The sequence below is a fragment of the Arachis stenosperma genome, chromosome 2 (genome assembly GCF_014773155.1).
Source record: "Arachis stenosperma cultivar V10309 chromosome 2, arast.V10309.gnm1.PFL2, whole genome shotgun sequence".
NCBI lineage: Eukaryota > Viridiplantae > Streptophyta > Magnoliopsida > Fabales > Fabaceae > Arachis > Arachis stenosperma.
In genome coordinates this window covers 12663540-12683500 of record NC_080378.1, presented here as the reverse complement: position 1 = coordinate 12683500, position 19961 = coordinate 12663540, and the positions used below count along the sequence as shown (strand labels likewise).

Here is a 19961-nt window from a genome sequence, read left to right as displayed (position 1 = left end):
ATCAGGATTAGAGTTTCAACATAATTTTAATCCCTTTAGTACATCCAAAAAATAGAGATATTAAAATTTTTTAGAACAAAAATTGAAATTTTAACAATATTTTTTTAATAATTAAGGATATTTTAGTAAATATTCTTATTTTATTTTCATATTTATCTTGAACCAAATATGATATTACGACACAACCCAATCTATGCACTTTATGCCAAACTTAATATAAAGACTTAATTTTAAGAGTAAAGTATCATTTTTGTCCTCAATGTTTGGGATAAGTCACAAAGTTGTCTCTAACGTTTCAATCGTCCTATTTAAGTCCCTAACGTTTCAAAATTGACTCAATGTTATCTTGCCGTTAAGGATCCATTAACAGAATTGACAACGAGACAAGATTGAGACGATTTTGAAACGTTAAGGACTAAAATAAAACGAAAACATTAGAGACAAATAAGATACATAAAAATAAATTTTAATTTAATTTTATCTTTCAATAATATTAATTTTTTACTGTACATAATATTCAATTATTTTTTAATTACATCTAAATAAATTATACTTAATCACATTACTTTCATTTTAAATAAATTTTTTTTATAATTTTAAAGAATTTTAATACATTAGAGACAAACGATATAATTTATATTTTATTGTGTATATATTATTTTTTTTCTACAAGTTTATATACTAACCATTCTACAAATATTTCACGATAACTAAAAATTTTTAAGAGTAAAATTATAAAAAACATTAATTTATTTAAAATGAAAGAAATATAATTAAGTATAATTTACTTAGATGTGATTAAAAAAAATCGAATAAAAACGATACTTTACTCCTTAATTTAATTTGAATCTCTGTCTCCCTTCCAAACACAATTATCGTATTCATGCGGTAGCGTTTGTTTTCAGGTACTAAGACAAAGACTGAGAGACTGAGACTCAGTATCGTGTTTGTTAATTCAGAAACTGGTACTAAAATTTCTGTCTCTGTCTCTAAAATTTCAGTATTTCAATACCTCCAAAAAATAGGGACGCAGGGGACTAAAATTTTTAGAGATGGAGACTGAAACTTTAATAACATTTTATACCTAAAATACTTTCATTTCAATTAATTAATTCCAATTTTACCCTTTGTACAAATTAAATTAGAGTTTCATTCTTGTTTCAATTCCTGTCTCCCATTTTGTACCAAACAAAATACTAAGATTTGTTTCAATCCCGATCTTTTAGTCTCTGTCTCTCAGTCTCAATCTTTTTGTCTCTGTCTATCCACCAAACGCTACTATTTTTAATTGCTTTCTTCCTATTCCATGCATTTTTAATTTGAAAAAGCAGTATGTGATAGAGAAATTGTACCGACAAACGTAATTTTCAAAGACAACAACAAAGGTGAGATCTCAGGTGAGAACTTCATCGAAAGCCACAAGGAACTTGTGCGTCAAGGCAGTGAATGGCTAAGAAACACGGCGGAGTCTTGCTCTGTGATGGCGTCACTCATAGCAGGCGTTTCCTTCACCACATCAAGCAATATATCCGGCAGCAACAACAATAACGATATGCCAAACCTAGAAGGACAACTGTCATTCGACACATTTGCCATGTCGTCATTGGTTGCGCTTTGCTTCTCCATCTCGGCGCTGATCGTGTTCCTTTCCATCCTCACATCAAGGCAACAACCAAAAAGATTATTCGAGATTTGGTTTGCCACTGAAGCTCCTTTGCGGGTTGTGCTCCCGCTTCTTGTCCATACTTTTCATGCTCATCTTTCTGTGCCTTTTATCTTTGTTCTCCAAGATCGGATACATGATGTGATGTTTGTCACCTATGCCGCAACCTGTGTGCCTGCGTTTTTTTTGCCATCATACACAGTTCTCATTATCTCGGGATCTCGTTTTAGCCATTCCTCGCAAGGTTCCAAGGCAAGAAGAAATATAATTGTTACCTCTTCCATGACCAAAAAATAAAAAAATTGGTACATCTTCTATTGTATCTAATTAGTAATTACGCAGTGTCTTAACACGTGTGTTGTAGTCTAAGTGTGACTTTGTAAGTTCCACATCTACAAACACTAGAATGAGACCAGCGCAATGAGCGAACGGTAAATTAATAATAGTATATAATAAATATAAAAAATGACTATATTTTGTAAAATTAAATTAAATATGTGTAAACTAAAGTTAAACTTAAAAAGTATTTTGTTTAAAATAATTTGTAGTACAAAAGATTTGAATATTGGAGTTATATAAAGTGACATTTTTATTTGATAATTTGATTTTTGTATTTGTTTTAGTTGATAGACTTAGTCTATTGTTAGAATTGTTGCTTTCTTCTTTCTATCGTAGGTTCTTGTGAAAGCATGTTTTTCATAAATTGTTAAGTTGTATACACTTTCTATTATGTTGTTTGTTCCATCTTTGCATGTATATTTTTCTTTCGAAGATGTGTCTTAAATTTGTATGGTTTTCTTTTTTCTTAATCTCTTGATGTAGTTTTTTAGTATTTTTCTTTGACCCACTCTGTCAGACAATGTCTCAAGTGATGCAAATTCAAAATAGTATTGAAAAATGTTCAAAATTGGATATTTAATTTCTTTCACAACAGTTGTGAGTAAAAAATTTCCTTTCATCGTACCTTTAATTGGCCTATACAAATTATTTGCATCTTCTATTTTTAAATTTTTTGTAGTATAGACTTTTCCTTCTTTCAACAAATGTTTGAATTTGTTCATCATATTTCTCTTCACAATTATATGAAGATGTGTTCCCTGCCGTGTTAGTAAATCATAGTTAATAATTAGTTAAAAAAGAACAATGAATAGCATATTAAAAAAATATAATTTTAACGATATTAAAATACAATTATATATAAAGTATTATAAAATAATATAAAATGTATAAAAAGCAAAAATAATTAAAGTATTTTTTCGTAAATTCAATTTAAAAATATAATAAATATGTTTGTTTTGTACCTTTTTATCTAATATAATAATTTCTACACAAAGAAACTCTTCTTCATTTATGGGTGTTAATGTTTTCTATAGATGAACCACGCGAACTTTGATAAATCAATTGCCTTTTTGTTTGGTGATATTGTCCAAAGAATGATGCTCCATTGAATAAGTTTGAGATGTTGTATAATTTGAAAATAAACTTTTTGTACTAAATTTGATGTCATTTGAAAGAATAGTGATAAGAAACTTTATATAAGTAATTCAAATAGTATGAAATTTGAATATTTGTAACATAAAATTTATTATGATTAATAATATTATTATTACATTTGTAATATGAATGTTTATTATATTTAATGAGTTATTTATAGAAATTAATAAATTAATTATTAGAATTATAAATTTATTGTATTATTTATAATGGTGTAATATAATAAATATACGGATATGGATTCAATGCTTTTGTAGGTTACAACTTACAAATTTGATTATAAATTTTTGTTTTTATTTTTTTGCTAATTTGAAAATAATAGTTGATTTGGCAAAAATAGAGTGATTGATTCTAATATTTTGCTGATATTGCTGACATGTCATTAGTAGAAAGTAAAAGATGTTTTAAAAGTAATGTGGGTAAACTTATGTATCTACTTTTATATATTAAGAATAGATAAATAGATTGTCGCTTTTTTCTTTTTCTTTTTTTTCCTTTTTTTTAAAAAGGCGAGGTCGTGGTTTTTCATTTAATCTTTGGAGTTGAATTTCATTATATCTGGATTCTTTCTATGGATTCATTATGCGCGCAACTGTTAAAAACAACAAAATATACAATGCTATAAATAAAACGATTTGGTGGATATCCTATTAAGGTAAATGATCGTAATTCCTCTCACTGTCAATACCATTAGTATTCTATTGAACTCAATAGCCTATAAATAAAGGATACGGGTGACATTGGTGGTTACGCTTTCTGATTGAAACTTTCTCTTTTTACTTTCCTACTCTTCTCATCTCTTACCGTAATATTCATATTATACAACACTTTGTATGCAGCCACCATAACTTTTTCACCATACCTCTATTGTAAATTTCCTTTTATCCATAATTTTGCTTCATCCAAAACTAGATATCTCAAGAAAACAATCTTGTCTATGTCTCAATGTACAATACAGAAGTATGATAAGCACAAAATGATTTTCGAACCTGGTAGTAGTCATTCTGGCTTTTAGTCGTCCTTTTGTCAGGGTTGATACATGAACATCGTTCATGTATTTGCACAATTCTTCTTCTTGCACCATCATCTATTTCCGTTGGATGGGTCACTGATAGGAAACAAAGGATGTTTCATCCTCTAGATTGAATATTTTGAAGTTGTTTCCTGTATGGCCTCATCCATTGGCAACTTTCAGATTAGTAAGTTTAAATAGCTCAAGAATGAAATAATATCATGGGTAGGACATAAGGTAGTTTTACCCAACAAATCATCCTCTCGGGGGAGGTTGGAAATAGGGATGCTGCAATGCCTCATCAACGCTTATCCGGTCCTCCTACAATTTTAACACCATTAGATACAGTAGAACCCAAAAAAAAGGTTAAAACATTCTCAGGGTAGTAAATAATCATAATAAAGAAAAGAATGCTTCATGCTCATCTTATTAGCAATAATAGCATGATAGGCTTCTACTCCTATCATAAAGAGTTCATAGAAGAGCTTAGTACCACTCGAAACAGGCACCTGGACTTAAATGTTGAGAATAAGGTAACGACAATTTAAACACTTTTGATAGATCGGGGTGAGATGTGATACAATCCTTTCCATCATATAGTGAAACATCACCCTTAACTTTATCAATTGAAAACAAAATTGAGAGGATCTGTTTTCTTTTGACAGTAATTAAAAAGAAGTGATTGCTATGGTGTCTAACTTACTAAAAAAAGTTAAAAATTAATATTTAATTTAAAAAGTATCAAAATAAATAATTTTTAAAAATTTAAAACTTACTACAATAGATAAGTTAAGCAAAATTTAAACACTAACTCATAGACACTATAGAATTGGCCTTAAAAAAGATCACAAAAGTAAAAAAAGCAAACTTAATCAAAATACTCACTGGGTCCCACTGTAACAGATGGCGCACTAACCGCAAAGCCCAGATATTTGAAAAACTGAAAGGATTAGAAAACATTATGACGAGAAGAAAACAATTTCATCATGAGAGAAGACTGCTTCGGGGATAAAAGAAATATTGTTACATTTACAAAAATAAGTATTTATTTTCTTTTTTGAGTTCTTTGTTTGTTCTTAAATAAAAGAACAGAAGCAGGAAAATAAGCAGTTTTTCTCAAGGTTCTAAAAATCGATCAATAACTAAATATATAATTAAAATATTATACATTTCATTTTTTAAAAAAATTGTTATGTAAAATATATATTTAGTCATGACCATAATTGTAATTTTATACAAAAAGTTACTTATTATACATTTCTCAAATCCAAATAGCTTACCTGCTTCTGATATTAATTAAAAATGCTTTATATTTATATCAAAATACAAAATATTTTTCTGCTATTTCTGAAACACTTATCTCAACGAGACCATTATAAAATAAAATGATAAAATATAAGCCTCAAAAGAAATCAAGCTAACCCTATTTTAAGAGGATCTCGGCTCTTTATTTGATGAGAAAAGAATTCTTCCGAGCATTTCCAAGATGCAGGTGAAACACCAGCCTACGTGAACAATCCAATAATTTGATCAGTGCAACAAAAATGTTATGTGTAGACTAAAATCAGCTTCCATTCTTGTATAAATATTATAAATATATGTACTATTTCTCACATTTTGAACGTGTATTTTGTATTCTAACATATATTCTATATGGATGACTAATTTGGTAGCTATTTTTTTGTGTACCCTTAGTATCGTTGATTATGTCGGAGAGTTGGAAGACATCGTCTTTCCAACAATAATATAATTGGAAAGAATCATATAGAGAACTTCATTTAAAGGTCCATCTTCCCTAGGGAAATGAAATTCTAATTTCATCCATGTAACTATCCGCCACCTAATAAAACAAGACTTAATTGTGATTATCATTTATCATTGTCGTCTTCATGGTCCATGGATTTATAAGCAAACCAAGTTCTCTGTTCAATTGTTTTCTTTTGTTTTTCTTTTGGTCCACAACAAAGATATTCCCCATGGGTGGGATAGCTGGCCTGGAATTTTAAGGTTTTCCATGCCCAAGGTTAGAATCGTATCCTCCACACTTGGTTAAGGGAGGATAACCAGATGAGCCTTTTTCACTCAACCACACCCCCTGGGTTTTAAGCAGACCATTTCTGTTAGTGGATAGTTTGTGCATTTTTCTATGTGCTTTTCTTATTTATATATATAAGAAGTAAGATCTTGGTAGAAGAAACATGGCCTAATATGACCGGAAATTAAATCGTGTGTTTATTCCTTAAGTGAAAATCAGAGGTTGAGATTCTATAGAGACTCTCCAGCTGTAGTTAGTTAGTAAGCTCTTTGGAATAAACTAGCACAAGATACATATTCAAATTCTTAACACTGAAAAATGAACATGAAATCAAAAGTCTCCAAGGTAGTATAAGATTTCGTATATATGTTATCTGAGTCCAAGTACATGCTATCAAAGCCTAGGTACTAAGCCGAGATGCAGGTTTAATCTCCACTTATTTTTTTCCTTAACTTATGGGGAAACCAAAAGATGGATACTTTTCTTGTTATATGAATGAAATACAGAAATGTTAGCCTATGTTGGATAGTAATCTAACCTGGTTAGCTGTGTGATACTTTTTTGAGGAACTTCTGGATATCTCAGGGATTAAGATACACAATTCCATGAATGATCTGAGTCTGTAAACGCATTAATAAAAGAAAGAGTTACAATATAGAGTCGAGAGATTCAAAAGAATTAATGAATATTTAACTCCTTCAGGAGCAACCTATTACATAAGAACAAATACTAAAGTCCTATGTTTAAGCCATTAATTATATTTTGGAACCCACCCCCAATGCATGAAAAAACTTCAAAGATATAGGTATGACAAATGATTTGAGGAAACTGTACGAACCTTTTAGTTGTCAGACAAAACTAGGCCTATTAAAAACTTGTGAAGACTTTTTTGGAGCAAATTCCTGAGAGGTTTTAACAATAAATACCTAAGACCTAACATCGAAGAACTAATGAAATTCAATGTTACAACAAAGTCAATGAAAAAAGCGAGTTTCCCAATATACAAAAAAATGCATAGAGCGAGTTTCCCAAATGGCTAAAAACATTTCAAAGAAAAATGAAAAGTTGTTTAGCTCAAACCAAAGCAGAAGGCAACTCTACAAACAGACAACCATCTAAAGGGAGATCATTCATTTTGAATTTGCCACTTCCCATTAATATAAATTTGCATCTTTTGTGCATAACAGGAAAGAAAAGAAAAAAAAAGCGACAGGTAGCCTATCAAAGAGGGTCATTTGAAATCATGGTTACTACAAAAGGTTAGGACATAAGACATAGGACTACAGTCTTAACAATCACTTACTTGTAAGCCAGCTCCTTCACACCCTCATTCCAGCCGTCAAGATGCTGGTCCAAAAGAGTTTGTGTTAAAGCATCGATCTGGAAAACATTTGGTGTCCCTAAGACCAACTCTAACATTACAACACCAACACTCCACATGTCATATCTGTGATAGAAGAAAGGTTGAATCAATAGCCGAAGGAAGTAGTGCATAAATTTGTCAAATTAAGAAGCATCCATCCTTTGAAAAATGATCAAATGAAATGAAGATGCATGTGGACGTTCCTCTTAAAGAAGAAAGCTTTGAATAAAAGATGTTGCCTTCATGCAAAACATGACATACTTCAAAGTTGAGCTTGTTGGGCCTTGATACCACGTAGCATTTAACAAAGCTTCAGGAGGTGTATACTCATAAGTTTGTTCAGCCCTGAAGAAACACAGGCTATATTTAGCACAATCACAAAATTATATAAGCAATAATCAGTATGCAGAGAGAGAAGTGAGATACCTAGAAGGCCCAGTTGAACCATATAAATGCTTCAATGTGAATTCATCAATTCCACTGCCAAAGTCTATAACACGCCTGAATCAGAAAAAGGGAATCAAAATCATTACGCAAAACCAATAAATCAAGGAGACATAGACAAGCACCCAAATAGTTGGATATCAAAATCAAATTTAGAGATAAGCACTAAGCAAGTCTTCTTGCCACTGCAGCTAATCAAACGACCCTAATAATTATTGGTTAGCAAAATTGTTAGTGAGAGAACAGACATTTGAGCATATCAAACCATCTCCAAGTGGCCTTAAATACTTATATTTACATTTGCTGAAATGTCGGTCAGACAGCCAGTCAGCCACCAAACATACCTTATTCTGGGATCAGGTGAACGGTAAATATGCATCTAAAAATGTATAGAATTGAAATGATCACAACATTAGTAATGCAATGGAAAAAGATCTAATTCTTCCAAAGCCAAAGAGAATCAAGAAGACATAAGCTTAACTTGCATCAGGTTGGTAACAGAGTTAGAGAAGCTAGAAGATCAGTCTTCCAGTTCTCAGCCACTTAAAGAGAATTATCACAATGAATTAGTGCATTGTTCGCAAATAGCAGAGCTGTAGAACTTAAGCTTCTTGAAATTTATGATAAATATGTGATTTACCATTGCTGTCCAACCAACTATAAATTGTGGTGGAAAGAGAAAGAAGGGCTGACATATAAATTTAAATATCATACATTACAAAGTGAACTTCAATAGCCAAGAAGTGTTTGAGATATACCAAAACTATGACAGAAGTAAAGATCAGGCAAGACTTTATCATTCTGTTGGACACTAAAAACTACGGTTAAAGTGCACAATATTGCTTAAACATTAATTGATCCAATCATATTATAAACTTAATTAACTAGACAAATCTGAAGTTCATGCATTATAGCATATAGAGTAAAAATGTTTCCCATCATTTAAGAAAGAAAGCGGTCAAAATAAAAGCAGAGTACTAAAATTGAAGAAAGATACTTTACTGTACATTTTGGTGGAGAAACTATTTAGTTTAGTCGGTATATCTTTCAAACATCTTCCAGTCTCCTGATCTTCAAAGCATATCACCATATTTTCTTCCAAAAATCAAATGACCCAATTCAGATTTTACAGAGAAACAAAATTTTCAATTTAACACTGCATAACAATAAAAACAAAATTCAAATATATACATAAAAGATGGCATGCTTGTATGGACTATGAAAGTTGGGCAAACATAGGCATTGTGATTACGATTAATTACCAATCAGACACTAAAGAGATCCTCCAAGTTTGAGATGAAATTTGTTCCAATTTTCCCAGATATGATTTGAGCTTAATTTTTTAGGGAAAAAAGGAATGAAACAAAATGCAGATACACGAATTACAAAGAGTAGATCTATTGTACAGTAAGAGCTTAGTTTACCGTAAAAGGATAAAAGCTGAACAAAAGAACCCACTTAAAACAATCATACATGCTGCTTAAAAAGTATCGACTTACAATTTAACAGTGAAAAACTAATTGGTATTATTTAGATTCATATCTAAATTAACACAAAAAATACTTCAGGACAACAAATTAACCCCATACTTACCAGGTTTAATGTCCCTGTGTGTAATATTGCGATCGTGACAAGATTTCAGTGCCAGAAACTGAGGAAACAAATAACAAAATAAGAAAATCTGACGAGATTTCAACATAGCCAGAGAAACAGAACATGCCCACCTTTTTTGTGTTGACAACAAAAAGAAAATTTATAAAAAAAAAAAAAAGCAACACACACCACCAAAACATTAAAAAAGAAAAAGAAAGAGGAAGAAGAAGATATGGAGATATTCAAATATGTAGCCTCCAAAGCTTTCCACAATTGAGCAATAAATGGTGACCATATGACCAAAGTAGGAGCACCTTAAATATTTTTGAAATTGAGAACTGTATACTTCTGAATAAAAAACCGATTTTTCATATTAACCACAAATTTCACACCTGAAAACATATAGTGCAGGGGTTTATTATAATATAACCACAAGAAAAAGAAAAATGCATGTGTCAGAATAAGGAAAATTTAATAGTTCAACAAAGATATATAATATGCTAAAATATTTCTGCAAAAAAATGAAAAGCATACTAACAAGACTGATCTTGCTCTTGTATTACTTTTGCATTCTTTTCTTCTTTTGTTTATTCTTTTGTTCTCTCCCAAAAACAATTTATTTGTCCACATTCTGTGTTTATACAAATCACTTTTGCCAAAAGAACAAAATAGCAAATTAACAAAAATAGTAATAGCATAGAATAAACATCTTTGTTTTGTCCTTGTCAGGGTAAAAGAGTTGTGTAGTATCTATTAAGATTTTGTAGTGTATTTTAAATGCCAGTATAAACCATAAAGGCTGCTAATAAAACAAAACCCCCTTGGAACCCACATTAATGACATACCAGCTGCCAGATAAGGTTGCGCATTTCCTCTTGCCCTTCTTCTGTTGTTTTCAACCAATGCCACCACTTCGATGGACGCAGTATTTGGACATGTTTTACTTGCTCAGTCTTTTCTTTCTCAGCAGTATCATATGGATCTTCCACAGTATGCAAAAGTTTAGACAACGATACGCCTTCAAAATTGAATACAAGCCAAATTTCATTGGACCGAGATTCAAAAGACTCCACATATCTTACAATATGGTTCAAGCCTTCTTCATATACAGATCTTTTTGACCTGTTTGAAAATGTATTCTCAAACCCAAATTGTGATGTTTCCAAGAGACAGTTTGGTTTTTCAGCTGATAGCAGATCTTCAAAGCTTGAGGAGGCATTTAAAAAAGTTTCTCCAAAATATTTCTCCCTCAGGCCACTTAAGTAAACAGCAGACCCTCTCTCTACCTGTTTAGTACATCTACATGTTATTTGTGTTACATGCTTACAACGTGTAATTATACAAAAATGCCTCCTTAAAATAAAATATTGCACAGGTCAAAGCTGGAAAGATAAAAAGCTTCACAGTGGATATCCAATCTGACATACAAATAAACAAGTCTCCTTATAAACAAAAACTAGTGTGGAAACAACTTCTAATTTCAGAAACTGATTACTCATTGGACAGTGCAGACTTCATTAAGACTAGAAGAAACCAACTTTACTTCGAGTGGAAATATTTATTTTATCCCAAGGTCTTTTTGACTTATGATGGGTACAAATTAGAGCATGGGGGCTGGAAGGAGATAAATGTAGGCTACAGATAAGAAAGGACAAAGTTCAATTGATGTGCCATGAGAGAGTTTCACTTAAAATAAGTAGAAAAGGAGGAAAGCAAAGAAGGATGGGGCATTAGGTGGGATTCAATGGGAAAACAAAAATAAAATAAAGACTAAGTGAGAGAAGTCACAAGGTATTGAACACACACAATAACTGACTGTACAGAAATCACAATTAGGAGATAATAATATAATATTTCTTTTTCAGTTTTATTTAGATATAATTGCAGAGAGAAATGAATTGACCTATAACACGATCCAAAGCATAAAATATAAGTTGAAGAGGAACAAAAATCATCAACTACAAGAGTTAAGTAAGCATCTGCCTCACAGGCTAAATAATCAACAGAGCAATAAAGAATGCCTATGATATGATAGAACTGGACTTAATTGAGCAGAAAATGAAAGTATATCTTGTTATTACTAATCCATAAGCAGTGACAACGGAATTCTCAAGAGATCCCACAACAACATCACCACCAGCAAAGCCTTATCCCAATAAGTGGGGTTAGCTACATGGATCAAACAACGTAATTGCACCCTATTGTGTATCATGTCTGAACTCAGCCCATACATGCTTAGAAGATTCCTTACTCTTTGGAGATCTGAAATTTCTATCTAATCAGTAGATACCCTCTTCCTCCCTAAAATTGTGTTCTACACATTTCATATTTCTAAATACAAAGGCACGTGCATTTCAAATTGCTGAATACAGAGGACCACCAATCACTACCAGCTACCTATCAGCATATTGACAACTAAAGAGATCATAATGCATTCAAACCATCAAAACCGGTGATTTTTTGCTTCAAGTTATTACCATTATACGCTTCAAAATGTACAGAGTATAGTTAGTGGAAGCATCCTGGAAATCATTGGTGTTTGAGCTGTCGTTTCTATTATTGTCATTGTTGCTCATTTCTGCAGCATTAATCCCTTCATTACAATTCCAATGAAAAGCTAACCATACTTCACCATATGATCCACGACCGAAACTCTTCTTTAGTTTGTACCTAAGCACAATATGCAAATTGGCTAAATTGTCAGACTAAAAAAACACTTCATAGCTCAAAGAACCAAATTTGCACAAAAACAAATGCTCTAACTTTCCACCATAAGAACACAATGGTAATCATATGATAATACAGACCTTTCTTATAAAATTAAAACAAAGGGGATTCTCAAATCTGTATGAATATATAAAGTAACTCTTCCATTAGAAATGAATCCCCCTAATCTTTTACTAGGAACTATTTTGGCTTCTACATGTCTCAATACACTGGGATCCAAAGCAGATTTACCTTGATTCAGGCATTGAATAACCAGAGGATCCATTATGTGAACCAGTATCATGTAAAGGAATTGATTCAAGAAGACCAATAAAATTTGCAAATGCTTCAGGATTTATGCATTGTTCCTTAGATTCATTAACAGTCGGACCAAGTTGTAAGCAGAAGTTTTGGTTATCATACAAATATACTGGACCATTTACTGCAGAAAAAAAAGGAAAGAACCAAACAGTATTTGAGTGTCTATAGATAAACTGAAACTTGATAGCAATCATAATAGGCCGACAAAAAAGTGCACCACTATGATATGATTAAGGAATATGACATGGTTGCTTACCAGAATGTTGATGTGTATCTGGTACGGGCTGAGGTAGTTCATATAAATAATCTTCCCAGTCAGTACTTTTGGTAGGCTGCTTAGAGTCCACAAGTTCATCAAGATTTTCAGACAAATAAAAACATCCAAAATCTCCATGTTTCACTTCAACCTATCATAAAAAAAAATGAAGACATACGTAGTCATTTAGATTAACTTTGATCATATGGAATTTTATTTCAAATTGAATGAATGATTACTTATAGATCGTAGTGAATTCTATTTCAAATTGAAGCAACTTTCAACCAACATTACTTATAGATTAGCCTTGTATACATAATATTACGAAAACAAAAAATAAGAAAAAAAAAAAAAGTCGAACACAAAAGAGCAAGAAATTGGTAATCAAACTCTACATAAACAATACCTAATTTTCTCCTCCTTTTTTTCGATTGAAAAATAAAACCTTAATTAGGCTAAGGTAAAGAAATGTAATTTTCTTGTCTAAGTAGGAAGGTGCAAACCTTCCCACTCACTTCATCCCAAGAATATAATAAAAATGATATCAATTAACATGAGAATACACCTCTATCTTTCTTTGCTGCTAAAATGTTAAGTACCTAAAGAAAGTGGGAAACCACACCTTAAAAACTAGCTGTTAAAGGAGAAGAACCCACTCTCCTTAAATACAAGTATCCCATACTACCCGATGTGGGGCTTTGGGCACCCCATAATACCCAAGTCCCTAACATAAAATTACAGCCCAGTCTAAGCTTCAATTTCTCAATTTCCTGTTTTCTTGGAAAAATCAGTTCGCAATTCTTGCATCATGATTTCAAGTTTTCCAGTAAAGCAGGTTGGTCCTCTTCAGAAAATTTTAAACATATAAATCAGTCCAATGACAGTAAATTTTGTATGCCAAGATTTCTCCTCCAATGCAAAAAAGTTAACAGATCCACAACTGACTCAAAACACATTTTTGAAGTACATTTTTCAAGAATTACGGCATGAGAGTCCACTAATTAGCACCCACAAACAATCATCCTGTAAGATGTTTAAACAATATCAATCTGCTCACAAGAATCAATTCATTCATTATTCCATCCGGCAACTTATACGAGAAAGACAAATTAAATATGGAAGAAAATAAAAATAGTAAATTTCCATGGTGTCAGCCATACCAATATACGCTTAAACTTGGTATCCACCGCATGAGGATGCCTCAAGTGCATTACATCAGATATGACGTCATTAGCTGAACAAGATCCAAAATAAAATTAGCTGATACACATCAGTTCCAGGAGTACAAGTTGCCTACCTAAAGGCATAACCAAATCAACCGATGTCATAACCAATCAAATTTGTTCTATAAGTTTCTGAGTATATACCATGGCAACTTTGATTTTTATTAAACAAGGGATACTCACAATGCACACCAAAATTATTTACAACTTAATCTAAGTAGAACAACCACGTCTAGCCAATGAATATGTGTTAGTATATGCTACAACAAGCCACAGATTTCTTTTACATTTGTATATCACATAACATGAAGATAATTTGAACAAACAGAAGGAATGAGTTGTGGCACGAAGTATCATTATTTGAATTCAAAATATATACCTAAACTTCTTGAAGCAAGTTCCTGCAATGCAAGCAGAGGATAATCAGCATCCCTCTTCTCAATATAGCTTCTCCTAAGCGAGTTTGCAGAAACTTTGGCAGATTCCAGAGGAACAACAATGGCGGCCACATTATCCGTACTGCCCTTTCCCAAGGCAGTGTTGACAATGAGATCTGCTAACGAATATGAAGGTGAAAGTGAAGGTGAAGGGGCACACTCTGATTCTATATTATTAGAGAAAGAGTGTACTTCCCATAACAAATCACAGACTTCCTGCATGCTCATTTTCTCAAAAACACCATCGGATGCAGCCACTAAATAGCTATCATTGGCAGTCAGAGGCTGCCAATCAGTCACTTCTGGCACAGATATAACACCGTACCTGTTGGCAATTTCATCAAGAAATGCATCAGAATTTCAAAATATATCTCTAGACAGTACAGATGCCAATTACTTTAAGATCTAACGACGACCCATTTGTGATTTTAGTTTAGTACTTTATCTCTACAGATTGGAATTAGCATGTACTGAGGCCAAGTTTACCCTTACTATTTTTGTTGAAAGTTTTAACACAACGGGCAAGTCTACCCTTACTGAGAAGTCGGGACACATTCTGATTTTAAATTTTTGGGATAAAAGATTAACAATTTAATTATGAACGAGCAACCAAAGTTATTTCTATGCAAGATTGGGGTTCATGTAAAAAGGATTTCCACTAAACCTACCTTTTAAAGAATACATCACCAATTGCCCGTGTAATAGCCAGCTGGCCATTTACACGAGGCACTCCCCCCCAATTTATAACTTGACCACCAGCTGCTTCCACCCGAATCCTTTCATCATCTCTGTCTGGGTGATGATCACTGGTCAATTCTTTTACAGCAAAATGAGTCAGTCCATGGGAGGAAGCTAACTTATACTTTTCACGATTCCACACAGCAACAGAACCATCAAGCTCTTTCTGCCTATATTGCTTCAGTAATAAGTCTACAAATCATAAGAAAGCAAAATTAATTCTATTCATATTTCCATAAAACAAAAAAGTTAAGCTTGTTGCTTTATCATAATAAGTGCACCCATCATTTTTCAACTCTATAAAAGAACAATAGAATAACAAAGAATATCCTATATTTCTATTTATGCTTTTAAAAACTTCCATCTTGGACTTGCAAGTTTGGCTACATTTCCCTAATCTTTCTCACCTTTGGCCTCTCTAGGAGACTGAAAATTTTCAGAGCACAAGAAAGCCTTAGAATCTCCAATATTGGCAACTAAAATGTTATCATCTGCCATCAATATAATGATTGCCGTAGACCCTGAATGAAGACTATTTCTGAAGGCTTCCTTCATAGTTCAATTGAAAGATGTCAATATGAGAACAAAGATCATATAAAACTTTTACAACTGAACATGAAGTAAATTTTACCTCAGAAAATTTTGCATCAATATCATGGATAGCTCTCAATAATGCTTCCTTCAAAATTTCCAAGTGAAAAGAATCATCAAAATTTGCAGAAAATGTATTTTGGAACCTGGAAAAATAATCTAATTGAGATAAACATAATCATACAAATGCGAGGAATAAAACAAATTTGTAAATAATATCTGAAGCCCTTATAGCATGCTTGGTTTAGCATTTAAAACTCCAAAACCATGGTTTGAACAAAACCAACATAAGACATTTTCTGAACAAACCACAATATGGCCTTCCACTAGAGAAAACAAACCAATTGTAAAGCCAAACCAAAGTAAGCAGCAGAATGAACACTCTAAAACTCATTTATAACAGACAGATGCTTGTTGTAAGTCCTTGAAAGGAAACATCATCATTCATGTAACTTTGACATTCATTTCATTGTAGAAACCAACCCTTCTCCAAAACGATGATGAGCAAAGCATAACAAACTACAAACTTGATTCTCAAATCAATAGGACTAACTATACTATTAGTGTGCATCTGGATTAGCTGATTTAGCATTCCAAATAACTTATAATCCAAATAATGCTAAGAGAACATCTAAACACAGAAGCATGCACTTAGCAGACATTAGCTTTCAAGACAAATATGAAATATTATTTGATTAATAATAAAAATCAGCTTTAATAGACAAATAATGTTAATAAATTATTATTGATTTTCACAAATAAACAAATAAATAAAGATAAATTAAAGGTACTATAGGAAGTAGGTACCTTTCAAAATGCAGCTCATGCCAACCTAGAATCTCCTTCCACCTACGCATCATGTTCAAACGATTGTGCTCTCTCTGGTGATGCACTGCTCCCCTTGTTTTTGATATAACAGAAAAAGCTGCATCAAGTAAAAAATAGGTGTGCAATACAAAATACTCCATCAGAAGCTTTGACGCCATTTCACTAGCTTCAGCACCATTGTGCCCGTCAAAAACTGCCACGATTCCCACCGCAACCTCCCTGATCCCATCCGCATCTGGTTCAACCACCACCATGTAATGAGTATAATTATACTTAGCTCAATTACTGTAAATAGCATTAGATATTAGATAATATTAAAATAGTATAAATATGACATACGAATTGTAATAATAATAAGCCAATAAGTGAAATGTGAAATGTATTTAGGATTTGGAAATCTTTTCTCTCTGAATTATCTCTCTTCTCTATCCCAAATTCCCAATTATGATTCTACATTCACCCTAATTCTCGAAATTACAATAGTTCAATCAATACCATTACAAACCAAATCAAAAGAAAGAAAAAATCGCAGCCAACACTTCGAATTAAAGCTTCTCTGGAAACACAACAAACTTTCAACCATCGAATTAAATAAAATAGCGTCCCACATTCATTGCCATAAGTTCTTACTTGTTCCTGGAGACAATGCTGGAAAATTTTAATCCGTGGTTTTAAACCATACATTACATCCTTTGGGTGCGGCTCTTCCCCGAACCCTGCGTTAACGCGGGATTTTTTTTTTTTTTGTGCAATCACAAACACAATTGCATGTTGTGATCTCCGCAGTCACTTAGCAGCAGCAATTGTGGCAGCATCAGCTGCAGTTTTTCTGGAATTACAATAATCCCAATGCAACAGTAACTGCAATTCCAATTGAAGATTTTTTCTAGAAACACAATTATTGCCTTGAATTGTTACTTCTTAGTAGTTTTGAATTGCTAATGACAACATCAATGCTACTGTTATTACATGCAAATGTAATTTGCTACTATTGTGGACTCCACAATCGATCGCGGCTGCATTTGCTGCGGCATTTCCTTTAATTTCAATCATTGCAACTGCAGTTGCAATTGCGGCTTGCAACTCAGGTGCAGCTTTTTCTTCCCGAAATTTCAATCTCAACAAACAATCGCAATTGCAAATTAAAATAACAACTGTGAAGAAGCCGTTAGGAATCGGCGTTACCGGGAAACGGAATCCGGAGATCGAGGACGCAGAGAGTGCGGTCCTCCTGGGAGGAACGGCTGCCCTGGAGCATGGCGGACTGGCAACGCGGCGTCGCATGAGGCGGAGAGCGGCGACTACGGTGGTAATCGGAATCGTCGTCTTCACCTTGGCCTTCGGGAAGCTTCCATCGGGGACATTTCGGGGATTTAAAGACCGCGGGAGCACCGCCGTTTCTGTAAACCGTCAAGCAGGTGGAAGACTCTCCGCGAACGCAAGGGATTTTGATTATGGAAAGAAGAATAAGAAACCCTAAGAAGGAAACGAAGAGAAGCGATGATTGTAGTGGAGCGTGAAGCATGTTTTAAGTGTAATGAAAAATTGAAGTGTAGTTTACTGCCATTGAAGTGTTGCTAAGTTAGTTTCTGCAAGTTTCATTGCTTGTTGCTTCCGATACCCTAATGTTTGTTGGTTCTACGCGCCAAATATCTTCCCTCAGATACTAAATACAACTATGAGTATTTGACATTGTGCACTAAAATGTTATGACATTTTACTTATTATATCAATTAAGTATTTGATATTGACAAAAATATATCATATTAGTCCCATATTCATTTTTTATTAACCACGTAATGATATAGTTTGATGACATGGATTGTTAGTAACACATGTCACTCTATAATTTGGCCACGTATAATAATACAATGATGTGATGACCAGTGACACGTAGCATGCTGATGTAGATGGTTGTACCACGTGTTACAATGCTATTTGACCACGTATCTGTTTGTACCATGTGCTACAACAGTATTTGTCTACGTGTCATTTATTATGCCATCATCATTGTAGATGCACTAAATCAGTCTCTTACTTTGTATTAAGTAACTTATTTTAGTCCTTGAAATTGAATATTGTGTCTAAATTAGTCATTTTATTAGTTTTTTCTCTTTTTTTTATAAATTCAAAATTTTTAATATCTTTAAATACATTAATTTCAATTCTATTGTTTCACATATTATTATACAAGTGCCTTTATAAAATACTTTTTCTCTTGCGATACCCCTAACCACATTATTGAAATTAACGTGAAGACATTTCAAGCATCCTAACTACCATTCCCAACCTCTTTAAGTGTTTTTATAAAATATTTTTTTTCTTGCAGATACCCCTAACTGCTGTCTTGGAGTTGACGTGAAAGCATTTCAAGCGCCCTCACTATTATCTCCGACCTCTTTCGTCTAGACTGAAAAGGTCAAAGATGGTAGTGAGGGTGCTTGAAGTGTCTTCAGTCTAGTCCATTTACACACAATGAAAACGTGCATTTCATAAGAACCACAAAAATGTTTATTTTAATTATTGATTTCTTATTAAAAATACATGTTTTTTGATGAAAAATGTGTCTAATCAATCATATAATTTTTTTTTTATAATAACATACTTATATATTACAAAATTTACTAATGTTAAATTATTATAAAAAATTATATAATTAAAATTAAAATCTAAAAAATTTGTATGAAAACACTTGTATTTAAACGACATATGAAAAAATAGAATTGAAATTAGTATATTCAAGATTTTGAAATTTTAAATTAAAAAAAAAACAGAAAAAACTAATGGATGGACTAGTTTGGTACACGGCATTCAATTTCAGGGATTAGAATGAATCACTTAATGTAAAGTAAGGGATTAGTTTAGTGCATCTACAATGATGACATAATAGACGACAAGTGGATGAATACTGTTGCGACACATGGCACAAACGGACACGTGGCATAACCATCCACATCAGCATGCCACGTGTCACTTGTCACCACATCATCATACCATTACACGTGGCCAAACAATAGAGTGACATGTGTCACTAACAACCCACGTCATCAAGCTATGTCATCACATCGTTAATAAAAAATGGATCAAGGGTGACTAACATAGTGCAAACTTTTGTCAATCTTAATGACGTAACTAGTGCAATTGAAATTTTAGGGACTTTTTAGTGCTCAATGTCAATCTCAGTGACTATTTAGGAGTTTAACGCATACAATTATACTAGTTTAAAAACAAGTTGCAGTTCCTTCTTTGGACTTTGA

General features: G+C 32.6%; 1 protein-coding gene across 3 annotated transcripts; it reads right to left on the bottom strand.

Annotated features, from left to right (window-relative positions):
- Positions 1–835: 835 nt before the first annotated feature.
- LOC130960919 (uncharacterized) lies at positions 836–18361 on the bottom strand. 3 transcript variants are annotated; one of them, XR_009079295.1, is made up of 22 exons: positions 17890–18361; positions 16684–16939; positions 15917–16022; positions 15693–15834; positions 15216–15477; positions 14490–14872; positions 14048–14121; positions 12888–13038; positions 12563–12752; positions 12082–12274; positions 10450–10890; positions 9605–9662; positions 9019–9106; positions 7994–8068; positions 7829–7912; positions 7508–7651; positions 6743–6824; positions 5592–5674; positions 5055–5109; positions 4417–4490; positions 4147–4321; positions 836–1838 (listed from the first exon to the last, which is right to left on the bottom strand). XR_009079295.1 is itself a non-coding variant. In XM_057886457.1 (21 exons), the coding sequence occupies exons 1-20, from the start codon at positions 18227–18229 to the stop codon at positions 4425–4427; spliced, it is 3273 nt and encodes a 1090-aa protein (XP_057742440.1). In that variant the 5' UTR covers positions 18230–18361; the 3' UTR covers positions 3801–4321; positions 4417–4424. The 3 variants fall into 3 exon arrangements, 1 of the variants encoding a protein (XP_057742440.1); XM_057886457.1 differs by lacking the exon at positions 836–1838 and having other exon boundaries at positions 3801–4321; XR_009079296.1 differs by lacking the exons at positions 836–1838; positions 4147–4321; positions 4417–4490; ... (1 more) ...; positions 5592–5674; positions 6743–6824 and having other exon boundaries at positions 7581–7651; positions 9014–9106.
- Between the last annotated feature and the right edge of the window lie 1600 nt (positions 18362–19961).

Excerpts from the sequence above, each read along its gene's own strand:
- LOC130960919 (XM_057886457.1), bottom strand. The coding sequence starts at position 18,229 with ATGCTTCACGCTCCACTACAATCATCGCTTCTCTTCGTTTCCTTCTTA. Across the intron at positions 16,940-17,889 it reads TCTCCGGATTCCGTTTCCCG|ATGCGGATGGGATCAGGGAG; the intron begins GTAACGCCGATT and ends TGGTTGAACCAG. Across the intron at positions 7,652-7,828 it reads CCAACAAGCTCAACTTTGAA|ATATGACATGTGGAGTGTTG; the intron begins GTATGTCATGTT and ends CTTCTATCACAG.